Source organism: Balaenoptera borealis, assembly GCF_965194805.1.
Source record: "Balaenoptera borealis genome assembly, chromosome: 10".
NCBI classification, from domain to species: domain Eukaryota; kingdom Metazoa; phylum Chordata; class Mammalia; order Artiodactyla; family Balaenopteridae; genus Balaenoptera; species Balaenoptera borealis.
The window spans coordinates 11,896,565-11,909,802 of record NC_138874.1 but is presented as its reverse complement, the minus strand read 5'-3'; the positions used below and the strand labels follow the sequence as shown (position 1 = coordinate 11,909,802).

The following is a 13,238-nucleotide window of genomic DNA, read 5'->3' as shown; positions in this document are numbered from 1 at the left end:
GACACACTAACCAAGAGGCCGGTTCTGTCTCTGATTCATTAATTAAGCCTCACCCAAGAACAATCACATCACACTGCCTGCAAGTCAGGCCTGCAAATTTTATTCTACGATCAGAAGAAAGAGATTAGTAAAAGTAGGGGGACGGGGTGTAAACTGAACACAAGTCCTTTTTAAGACACAAGATAATTGCATTTGCTCACTACCCCCCATACGGATCTCTACTGACAGCACAATACCAAGGTCCGTTTCGTGAACCTGGATTATCAAGAACAGCTTAAATAATGATCAGCACATTCAGTTTAAGAAGGTACGGAAGTATATAGTACATTTCAGAAATAATCTTTGGTAGAGTTAAAACATTTAAGAATGTAAAGGGGACTTCCCTGGCAATTCAGTGGTTAAGACTTCGCCTTCCAGTACAGGGGGTGCGGGGTCGATCCCTGGTCGGGGAGCTAAGATTCCACGTGCGTGTGCCAAAAAACCAAAACAGAAAACAGAAGCAATATTGTAACAAATTCAATAAAGATTTTTTTAAAAAGTGGTCCACATCAAAAAAAAAAATCTTTAAAAATAAAAAAATTTTAAAAAAGAATGTAAAGGTCCATGCCCAAGCTAGCTCCCCCAAGCTACCTGAAAAGATCTACTGTTCAAAATAATGGTACCCTTGCAGCAACATGGATGGACCTAGACATGATCATACTAAGCGAAGTAAGTCAGAAGGAGAAAGACAGATACCATATGAGATCACTTCTGGCTTCACTGGCTTTTTCAAGTCCTCCCTATGCAGCCCTCCCAACTCATACCCAGTCAGCAAGAATAAAGACTCCAGAAAAACATGCGGTCACTTAGAAGATAGCCCAACATTTTTTCTGCACATCTGAAAAATAGTGTAAAAATTCCTATTAAGCATCTTTTGGAAAAATTTGGTTAAGCACTCATGAAAACGTATATAAAACTATTATTTCTTTATACAGGTGAGATTCTCTAGAAGAAATCAAAACATTGTCAGGAGGAAGGTAAACACAGCAATAAAGAAACTTCACACTAACTTGACAGTATCCCATCTATTACCCTCTTCCTTCAATCTGTACTTACTGAAATCCACCTTCCTTCAAGGTCTAGCCCAGTGTCTCTTCTCCTAAGGAGCCTTCTCCATCCTCACTCTCCGAAATGCCCTGATGGAATCTGGAGCTCTAAATTCATGACCGGTTGTATGTCTTTGCTCCCATGTTATCTTTTCTTTGAATTCTTTGCTCTGTGTCCCACAGAGTCTCATTAAAGGTGTAGTGAATAAGTGAATGAACATCAGTAAGTTATCTCTCAGTAAAACAATGCAAGGCTTCATCTTTTAAGCCCCTTGATGATCATGTCATTTGCTCCAAGAATAAAGTGTCTCTTCAAGCCAAGATTCTCTTTAAAAATCTCTGCATGCTTAAAATATAAGGCTATAATAAATTAATAAAAATCCAGATATTTTCCAAACCATGGGGGGAAAAAATGCCATCCTAACCAAGTGAGCTCTTGTGGGATTTGTGCATCCCGGCAACCAAAGATCAATGTAAATGAATTTCTAATGCGTTTGGAAGAGCAATTAAGACAGTAATAATCCCTTTAGCATGAACGGAAGGGTACCTGTTACCTAAGAGGTTTCTTTTCATATTCGTTCAGTAGACTACCACAAAGTGATAGAGCCACAACCCAGGTGACATAAAATTCAGGACAAGATTGGACTAATTCTATTAGGAAATCCAACCTGGAACCAGGCTTCAGGATCCCTGCTTCTAGAACATTCACAGACGGTAACGCTGGGACGTACCCGTGGGGATTCTGACTGGGTCCTCCGAGCCACCATCAGCAACAGCTGTTGTTGCAAGGCACTGACCACAGGGTCCCCTGAAGAAGGATCTTGACTCTCGGAAGTTGCGGTACTGGAAGTTGTGGAGCCGCTCTGTATGTCTCTGAGGATGGGCAAAACAAATGCTTCGGTTACCTGCAAGTACCGGAAGTCGTCTATTTATCACATGCAAACACAAGGACAGCAGGGATCCTTAATGCAGGTCACGGGTAAGCCTCTGCCACCTTGCATGAGCAGCTCAAAGTCGAAAATTGCGTGTGCCATGCCACCTTCAGGCAGAAGGGCCATCATCTTGCACACATTCAGCATGGAACTCCAGTTGTATTCAGTCACCCAAGACGGTGTGCTTCAGAAGAGATGAGGTCCCTCCCTGGCCTCTGGGGTAAATCCTGGTCATCCCACACCCATCGTGGGAACTCCAATCACCCCGGCCAGTCCTGGCACAGGAGTGTAATGCTATTCTAAGAGGCTACCGCAGAGCAAAGGGGAGGCGGCTGTGGATAAGGACGCTCACGAGCAAGTTTTTCTATTTCTTCTTTTTTTTTCAGTGTTTTTACCTTTTAAAATGTTTTTAAATTTATTTATTTTTTATTGAAGTATAGTTGATTTACAATGCTATGTTAGTTTCAGGTGTACAGCACATTCAGTTATATTTCTAGATATATATGTATATGTATATATTCTTTTTCAGATTCTTTTCCCATATAGGTTACTACAAAATATTGAGTAGAGTTCCCTGTGCTATACAGTAGGTCCTTGCTGATTATCTATTTTATATATTATAGTAGTATGTATATGTTACTCCCAAATTCCTAATTTATCCCTCCCCCCTATCTTTCCCCTTTGGTAAACATAAGTTTGTTTTCTAAGTCTGTGAGTCTGTTTCTGTTTTGTAAATAAGTTCATTTGTATCATTTTTAGATTCCACATGTAAGTGATATCATACGGTATTTGTCTTTCTCTTTCTGATTTACTTCACTTAGCATGATAATCTCTAGGTCCATCCACGTTGCTGCAAATGGCATTATTTCATTCTTTTCTATAGCTGAGTAATATTCCATTGTATATATGTACCACATCTTCTTTATCCATTCATCTGTCACTGGACATTCAGGTTGCTTCCATGTCTTGGCTATTGTAAATAGTGCTGCAATGAATATTGGGGTGTGTGTACCTTTTTGGATTATGGTTTTCTCTGGATATATGCCCAAGAGTGGGATCGCTAGATCATATGGTAGCTCTATTTTTAGTTTTTTAAGGAACCTCCATACTGTCTTTCCATAATGGCTGTACCAATTTACATTCCCACCAACAGTGTAGGAGGGTTCTACTTCTTAAAAGGTAACAAAAGTAAGAGACCATCTTTCTCCTGACCTTTAGATGCTATGTGACTCAGAAACCCTTGGAGCTGCGGCAGCGATACTGCCATCGTGAGGGACAAGCCCGAGGACAGCAGAGCTGAAAGACAGAAGGAAACTAGTTTCTTGATGACCAACCAACCCTGCACTGATCACGCCTTTGGACTTCCTGTTTCTGAAATAACACATCGTATTATTGTCTCAAGCATTTTTCTTTTTTCTTTTAATATTTATTTATTTATTTAGTTGCACGAGGTCTTAGTTGCAGCACACGGGCTCCTTAGTTGTGCTGCTGCCCAAGCCACCTCAAGAATGCAGACGTGGCACTAATGTCATCACCTTCTTTTTTTAATGTATTTTCTTATCGAAGTATAGTTGATTCACCATGTTGTGTTAGTTCCTGGTGTACAGCAAAGTGATTCAGTTATACATTATAAACATATTCTTTTTCATATTCTTTTCCATTACAGTTTATTACAGGATTTTGAATATAGAACCCTGTGCTATATGGTAGGACCCTGCTGTTTATCTATTTTATATATAGTAGTTTGTATCTGCTAATCCCAAACTCCCACTCCATCCCTCCCCCACCCCCTCTCCCCCCTGGCAACCACAAGTCTGTTCTCTGTGTCTGTGAGTCTGTTTCTATTTCATAGATACGTTCATTTGTGTCATATTTTGGATTCCACATATAAGTGATATCATATGGTATTTGTCTTTCTCTGTCTTTGACTTACTTCACTTAGTATGATCATCTCTAGGTCCATCCATGTTGCTGCAAATGGCATTATTTTGTTCTTTTTTTTAAGGCTGAGTAGTAATGCCTTCTGATTTCTAATCTCACGTTTCGGTACAAAGTTTCTAACAAGTTTTTAGATCTTTCTTTTTCCCAACTCCCTACTACTGTATTCACAAACATACAAATGCTTACTCTACAGGAACAGTGTTTAAAATACGTCCACTATTCTCACGTACGTGCTCACAAACACACAGATTTCTCTACATTTTTGAGACATGATTTATGACTATTTGATGATACATTCAATAAAGGCCTCCTTCAATAGCCATTCAGTAATGGTTTCTAAGTAAAGAACCACTTAGGAAACATCGTACATTAACAGCAGGGTTTGAGAAATGAGTCAGGTGGGATAAGCACATGGACTTTGAAAACCTAAAAATCCCATCCTTCCATTATTTGTATGATTGTTCCATAGAGAGTGCTTTTGCTTCCTTTCCATACTAGTGGTGCAATGTGTGTCACTAATAGAGACAAAAAGTTAGATTTATAAAGACAGTGTTCATTCAAACTTTTGTACTTTGTACAGAAACCTCTGAGGACTGTAATTCTGTCATTTCACAGCTAAATACAATAGGATCGAAGACATCTTGTTAATACAAATTTAGAGAAACCTAAAACTCAGCAAATGCCAGCACTTCACTAAAGCCAGAAGACTGATCTGACTTCACTGTAGGTAATGTAGGTGATGATTATAAATAGGCAGAAGCAGTATGGAAATGTCAGAAAATCTAGACAGTGTACAGCGCCCTCTATTGCCAAATGGAATAAACTAAGAACGGACTACTGTGGAAGGTGTAACAAAGTTACTTCAGAGCAACCTTCCTCCTGCCAGGGCCTCCTGGCAGGAAACACGGTCCTAAAGGAAGTGTCAACACAGCTGAATTTTTTTGCATGTTTTTGATGACAAAATAAAAATAATAACAGATAACATTATTTTCCTGCGCAAGCCATTTAAAAATCCTATGTAAAAATCTAGGGTTTGGTTTTCTTTTCAAAATCTTTTGGATGAGTTCTAGAATTAAACAGAACTAGGCTTGAATTATTGCTCTACTATTTACTATCTGTGACTATAACAATGTTGTTTTCTTACCTCAAATCCTCACCTATAAACAGCAAGGTCCTACTGTATAGCACACGGAACTATATTTAATATCCTGTGATAAACCATAATGGAAAAGAATATGAAAAAGAATGTATATATATGTATAACTGAATCACTTTGCTGTATAGCAGAAATTAACACACCATTGTAAATCAACTACACTTCAACAAAATAAATTTTTTAAAAGATTCTCACCTATAAAATAGGGATGATGTCTTCCTCATAGAGATTGCTGTAAGAATTAAATCAGACTGGATATGGTGCCTCTCACATATCAGACACTTAATAACCATACCTAATCTTCCTATTTCTTTCTACTGATATAGGACCTGACTTTGCTCATTCTCATATTAAACAGTAAACTGACCCCTATGCTTTTCACACAAATAACATATTAATTCTAGTTGTCTCTATTAGCAGGAATGGGGTAAGAGTGTCTTGCTCTCAACTCATACCTAATCCTTTTTTAAAAAAATAAAGACAAATGCAAGCAGCATGTCAAGCTCCCTCTTAACCTCTTTTTACACGAAGCATGATGATATTAAGAAAAATTCTTTTTTTTTTTTTTTTTTTGGCTGCGCACAGGCTTTCTCTAGTTGTGGCGAGCGGGGTCTACTCTTTTGTTGCGGTGCGTGGGCTTCTCATTGCGGTGGCTTCTCTTGTTGCGGAGCACGGGCTCTAGGCATGTGGGCTTCAGTAGTTGTGGCACACGAGCTCAGAAGTTGTGGCTCGCGGGCTCTAGAGCGCAGGCTCAGTAGTTGTGGCGCACAGGCTTAGTTGCTCCGTGGCACGTGCGATCTTCCCGGACCAGGGATCGAACCTGTGTCCCCAGCATTGGCAGGTGGATTCTTAACCACTGCGCCACCAGGGAAGTCCCAGAAAGATTCTTTTCTGAGCTTTATGACTGGTATGTCCTCACCAGAAAACCTGTCTTGTCATGTGTATATCGGCTTCCTATTTGGCCAGGAGGAGACGTGTAACGCTGCTTCCAGAGGATAAAGAGATCTTCTTCGTGTGGCACAGGTTTCTGGGGTCCTAATGTTGAAGTTGTAATCTGCGGGCACCAGCTTGTCCACTCAGGAGTCAAAGAGGCTATGACGTCACAAAAATCACTCAGTGGACAGAGCTCTTCCTATACCAACCCTCCAAGAATTCCCGCCCATCTTCCTTTTCTTGTATCTCTCTCAGGCTATCTGCTACTTATTCTCCTGAGAGAAGAGTAGCTATTCTATGGGCTGTGAGCTCAAGGATCATCCAAAAAGTCTCTGTTGGGGGGAGGGATAAATTAGGAGTCTGGGAGTAACAGATACACACTACTATATATAAAATAGATAAGCAACAAGGACCTACCACGTAGCACAGGGAACTCTACTCAATATTTTATAATAACCTATATGTGAAAAGAATCTGGAAAAGAATGGATATGTATAACTGAATCACTTTGCTGAAATTAGCACAACATTGTAAATCAGCTATACTTCAATTAAAAAAAAATCTCAAAAAATAGTCTCTGTTTCACTAACTTAAGGCTGGAGATTTCCCCCCATATTAATAAATATAATGTGAAAGTGCTAAGTTTCGAGAGACATTTCTTCCTCTAAAATAGCAATGGAAATGGAAATATTCCAACCCTGTAGTAATTACACTCTGAACTACAACAGAGCAGCAGTTGCACATGTGGCCTTGGTTTCCTTGCTCTCTGGTTTATCTCTGGACAACTAGTTTGGTTCAGAGCTAGAGCAGAGATAAATTTATTTAAACGAGATCGAATTCAGAACAACAGCAGAAATAGTGATTCATGGTGGAAACTACAAAAAGAGCAGCCACTAGAAGGAAATAAAGATGGACCAGGGGCCAGAATGGTGCACTTTCTTATGAACAGAGCTGGGTCTCAAAGTCACAGTGACCCCATTGCGCTATATTGCTCTCCCCAGGTTTTCACTCATCTAAGCTTCTGTAAGCAACAGATAACTGAAATACATGTGCTGCTGCATTTTCCCATTGATGTGGAAAGAAATCCTTGAACTTCTTTATCTTCCCCGGAACTCAAAACTTACAATCCACCCTCCCGAGGAAGAGGGCCTCTTTTTTTCTGCCTGTCCTTCCTTGTTTTCCAGGCTTACTCAGGGGCCATGGGAACAAGCCACCCAGAGGAGCAAGCCTAGAGATGAAAGTCCAGCCACGCGTTCAATATGTGGTATATTTAAATAAAGCAGCACTGTTTTGGAAACTATAACCTGTTATTTAGAATTTGAACAGGGATTTTTGTTTTAAAGTCTGCAAACAACTCTTCTTTTATAGGACAGCAAGATTCGTCTGTGCATTTGAGAAAAAGGAAACACCAGCCTGGGAGCTTGTGAGGGCCTCCAGCACGGGATCTGACTGCCATCATGTGGCAGCTAGGGCTGTGACCACAGGGACAGAATCCCACCGTGTGGCAGGGCCTCTTCCCAGGGATTCAGAGAACAGAAGTCTTTCTAGAGTCAACCTCATAAACTCTCCATCCTTATGACTCTGTGCCTGGATGAAAGTTTAATCTCTCTAGTGTGTCTAAGAAAACAAAGCAGGACTACAGTGAAAGGATCTGAGAGTAACAACCAGAAAACAAGAGAGAGGACACAGGAATATGGACAGCAGGAACTCTTTAGAGGCAAACCCCTGCACGGTCACCTGCTTTTTTCCAGATACTTCCACCTCTATGTGGGTGATCAAAGGCACCAAGAACCCCCGGAAGTTTTTTAACTAACTCAGTAACACATAACTCTATCATGCAAATCAACAGAGTGAGGCAGCTATATACATATTCTCAAATATTTATCATTGGAGTTGACGTTTTCAACTCATGCTTGAATGGTACACAGAACTGGGCATATCTGATATGCCTGGATATGCAAACCAGGGATCACTATTTCTTCTGACTAACGTTAAGAAGAAGGTCTAAAAGAGGTGATCATTTTTTACAATTTTCTGCCTGCTTACTTTCTTTGAGATCCAGGTACACACTTAAGCACGGTGGCTTTAAAGGGCTTTCCTGAGAGTTGATCCCAGTAAGTAACAGACGCTTTACTGAGACCAGGGTCAGAGAGGCTACTAATAATAATGTCAACAAAAATGTCAAAACTCTGAGAAGGCCATAAAGATTAAGTGCACCTCAATCTACCTTTGGAATATAGTACCTAATGGGTTTAGAGGTTAGAGTAGCTTTCAAAAATAAGCCTAATTTATAACCATAACAATATCTGTTTCGATATGTACTATAACGATTCATAAACAAATAGAAGCCCAAAATAAGTGAATCCGGACAAATAAATAGATGATTACCCATGTAATCTACTCTACTTTTTAAATAGAAACAACTGAGGTACAAAAATCCCCAATAAAAACCCTGTAAACTAAACTTGCTCCAGAATGAGTCTTTCCATTCAGTAGCCTACCAAGCCTATTTTACGAGTAATAGATACTCAAAATGAATATAAATACTATGTCTTTCCATAGGATTTCACTGGAGAGCAGACAATATGCATTTTTGTATGCATTTAAAAAAAATTTTTGTATGCATTTTCATGAGGTTGCTTATGACACTAGCAAAGGTTTTCTAATACTAAAGCATGGTTATGTATCTTTTACAAGAGAAAGCTCTTCTATGTTACTTGGAAGAATTTATAGACGAAAGAAATGTAAATCTTTGCTGAACAAAGAACAGAAACTATCAAGCTTTCATTGCAAGACCTCCAGGAGAAATAACAAAAGTCCACTCTGCAGTGAACCCTTCAGACACAAAACACACTTCAACTTTTAGGCAGCTTCACCTTCAACTTCCTAGGCAGACAGCCTACTTCAACTTTGATTTTCTAGGTAGATGAGCTCATATTAGGCTCTGAGCTGCTGAATCAGTCCTGTGTCCTGGGTAATGAATTTATCCTCTGAAATTTTTTTTAAGTAGCAATTCTACATTCTGCAATTCAAGCCATAGTTCCCTTATTCTAGTTTCTGGGGAAAGCAGAACTACAGGAGATAGTGTTACCAAAGGTACCTGCTTTCTGGACAGTTATTGTACAACCAGAAAATACTGCTTATATTTCTTCGGCAGTCAATGAGAAATGTATCGGTTCCCACAATGACAGAGAGGCCAAGGAGGGAAATTCGTTTCCTCTCCTGGTTTCCTCCAGGAATCCCCAAAGAGACATGGAAGTTACATTGCAAACCATTCCCTATTCATACTTGGGAGTTAGGGATATAAAACTGTCACATGGCAACTAGGCTTAACAATGGCGAAGAGGAATGGTGTTCTTGCCAATAATAAGAATCAGTGGTTTAATGCTAGTTAGAGGCAATCCTAGCCACTGAAGTCGCCTCAGAGGGAAAAGGCTGCTTTTCTAATATCTTCCATGGCTGAAGGGCTTAGAAACTGCCCCAACTAGGAATCCTTCCAAGTTCAAAATCAAAGTTTATGTTTACTACAGTAGGAGAACTCTAAATGTAATGGCATTGAAAGCCAGAAATAAAATAGTAAACTACCTTCTGTAAAACTGCCACAGAAGCCAAAACGCTAGAACACAACAGGCTGACAGGGAGAATACAAAGTACCTAACTACCTTAAAATCTCGTGAAGTGACTCATAAAAGCACTAGAGGAAAGGCTTCCCTTGGCCTTTTGCTCTTTTGCTGTATAAAGTCATGGTGAACTTCAGCCACTGTCCTACTGCTTGTCTTTGGAGACAGTTTAACAATAGCTAACATTTTCTCAGTGCCCCCATGAGAGGTACTGTGTTAAGCACCGCGTATACTATTATATTTAGCTTTCAAAGCCACCCACTGAATTTATTACTAGTATTATTTCCATCTATGCATTAGAAAACCGGTGCTTAAGATGGTTAAGTAAAGCTGCTGAAGGTCAAACCAAAAGTTACTCTTCGTGCAGGAACGGGAACCTGGGCCAGTCCAAGGCGAAAGTTCAAGTTCACGTCACAGGACGCGACCCCTCTGATGTCAGGGAAGTGTGGACCCCAATGTCAGCTTTTCCATCACAGTTGCCTCCCACATGGACAGAGAGAATCGTTTCCTCCTCACTGAGTGGAACACAGGACTGGAGAATCTAATTGGAGACTCAACCTTGATTTCTACGGAGAGGGGTTAAAAAAGTCATTTTGCAGTGGGTTTCTTTCCACTTTTAAAAGGAGAAGATAACATTCTGTATTCAAATATGTAGACCAGGCAAACTGCTATTGCTTCTGGCCCTTCCCCTCCAACAACCGCAAGGTGAGAGAGTTATCTGTGGATGTTCTTTTGATAATCCCACCTTCACTGGGCTGCTTCTCTCTGCAAAGAGGTCTAATTACTCCTGCTGCAAATAGAACAAAGCGTGAGTGCCTTCACGGACCGCCTCTGTCCCTCCTGCTTGCCGCTTACCTGCTATCCCTAAATGCCTGGCTCACGTTTGCGGTCCAGAACTCTGATTGGACTGTCTTTGTCATTTCCAATGATTAACTTGATTCAATTCACTATTTACTGAACATCTACCTACAGAGGGCTAAGTGAGGGCTATCAAGGCACCCTAGCCATGGTCACTTTTCTTTAGACAAGAACAGTCTGGAAGAAGAGCTGGGAGTCCCCTGCACCTGGGAGAATGCAGTAAGCACTCCTCTGACGACAGCATGGAGGGATGGATTTATTGCCAGGGTAGGGACAAGGGAAAGATGGATAAAAGAGGCAGATGGTAACTTGTGCTTTGAAGGAAGAGAATTCCAGAAGGTAGAAGTGAGTGGAGAAGGGCGTTCTAGGCAAAGAAGGGCAGATACCAGGAACAGGAAGGGCTGAAGGTCGGTTCCACGGGCCTCAGGGGGAGGAGAGGTGAGGCAGGGGCTGTGAAGGGGGCCTGGAGGAGCCGGGGGCCACATAAGGGCACCCCGAGATCACATGTGTAAGCAAGGGGGCTGCTCCACCCAGGTCTCAGAGTACCAGGTGAGGGCCCGGGCTTAGGGAGCCCACAGGCCACGGCCAACCACAAACATGCCATCTGTGGCCTGTGGCATTTCAAAAAGAATTAAAATCGACAACATTAAACAGAATAGATTTTTACAGATACATGGGCATTTCTAGCTCCTTGTGGAAAGAACTGGAAAATCTGCTCACCCAGGCCTCCCAAGCTGGCATAAGCACCCTGAAGATAAGAAGCAACAGCCCTCTGAGGGCAGGACAAATACCCTCCAAAGGACTCAGCACCCAACACCCCTAGCATTCAACCCTGGGCCCGCTTCACCTGACTGGGCGCCAGGGAACTGAGGCTGCAGCCCCTGCTGGGCGGAGGGTGCAGGGGGTGAGATTTAAGTGTCCCCTGGCCACTTACTTAGCTACTGAGGTTGGGCTTGTTTCTTCACCAGTCTTAGTTTCCTTTTCTGTGAAATGGAGTGAACATCACCTACCTCCGTTTTGTCGGGCGGGTGAAATGGGATAATTTAACAGTTAGCACAGTGCTTAGTGCAAAATACATCTTTAATAAGCGATGGCTGCTGCCACCATAACTATGACAGGAAAACACCTCCTTCAGGGCCAGGAACTGCCAGGACGTTGCTTCCCACGGAAAGACTCAAGGCGCACTGGAACACAGGTGTAAGGTGTGAGTGCCCTGGCCCTTCCAAGTTACAAATTCCTGACCTGCTGTCATTGCACTTGATCAGCTGTGTGCTGCTCTGATGTGTCTTTACCTCTAGCTTTAAAGAAACAGATAGTGCTTCCCTGGTGGCTCAGTGGTTAAGAATCCGCCTGCCAATGCAGGGGACACGGGTTCGAGCCCTAGTCCGGGAAGATCCCACATGCCGCGGAGCAACTAAGCCTGTGCGCCACAACTATTGAAGCCTGCGCGCCTAGAGCCCGTGCTCCACAACAAGAGAAGCCACTGCAATGAGAAGCCCGTGCACTGCAACGAAGAGTAGCCCCCACTCACGGCAACCAGAGAAAAGCCTGCACTCAGCAACGAAGACCCAACTCAGCCAAAAATAAAATAAAATAAAAAATTTTTTAAAAAAAGTAACGGATGACACACGCACACAGGTATGCTAATGCAGGGATTAACATATTCAAATTCAACCAGCTTGCTTGCTGTCATCCTATTTTAGCACAAGTTTTCTTTCATACAACCAATTCGAAAATACCCAAACCATCACTACAACACGCACTCCCATGGAAGCCAAGGCTTATTACAAATCCAAAGGAATTAGCCTCCCGTGCATGGGTGGCATGGCTTTCAACATCTCTGAGTCTGAGGAGTGTGAGGCTGTTGGAATATCTACCATAAGCCTGTCAGACAGCAGTTGAAATCCAGAAGATCATCTGACACTATAGAGGACTGAGCCATTTTTTCTGAGCGTGAATTAAACAGATGGCATCCCCGTAAGTGCTTTTCCAGGACTACCCCGGGAACAGCTTCAACGCTATAATTTTGCTCAGTGAAGTGACTAGAGTTTTGTGCTCGAGCATCAAACAGGAAGCACCATACATCTCCTATGACCACATGGGCCACTGAAAGGCCACAGTACTCCAGAACAAAGTCCCCTCTAAAGGACTAACTTATTTCAAAGAGTAGACAGTACGGAGGACATGTATATTCTCAAGTAATAGTCTACACATATAATAGCAGACATGTATATTATTTTTTTATCTTTAGGCACAAGAAAGAGATGTGCATGGCTATGGGCCATTCTTTCCTAGAACTCTTAACACCAATGCCCTGTCAAACTACCTTGGGGAAAGAGCAGGGAGTCAAGCACTTAGAACTTAGCATGTGGTGCTGGTGGACCGAGACCTCGTCTGTCGGAACGTTGACATACAAGAAATGTAAGAGATAGACAGGGACATTTATAAAAGAAAGCTGCTTTTATAAAATTAGATCATTATTCTCTTTAAAGAGGCACAGTCACTAATTCAATCGCCATTTAACCAGAAGGAGAGTCCTCAGGTGTCATCTGCCGATTTTTGTTGCCCGACATCCGTCCACCCAACTCCAAATTTCCCTCTGAAGAGCTGCCCCCATCCATTCTCAGAGGGAACCTGTCCAGCTCCGTCTATGAACATAGATCCCAGCCAAGTACTTGCCTTGGTAATCGGGCTCAGGGTCCCAGGTGGTCCA

The 13,238-nt window shown here is 41.9% G+C and overlaps 1 protein-coding gene across 5 annotated transcripts in view; it reads right to left on the bottom strand.

Moving 5' to 3' along the window:
- The window catches only part of PCNX2 (pecanex 2), a 281,650-nt gene that overhangs the window by 222,101 nt on the left and 46,311 nt on the right, over positions 1-13,238 (bottom strand). For all 5 annotated transcript variants that reach the window (XM_082407553.1, XM_082407550.1, XM_082407549.1 and 2 more), the window contains one exon: positions 1,817-1,958. In XM_082407553.1, the coding sequence (XP_082263679.1) occupies positions 1,817-1,958 (142 nt within the window). The remainder of the gene's footprint in view (positions 1-1,816; positions 1,959-13,238) is intronic.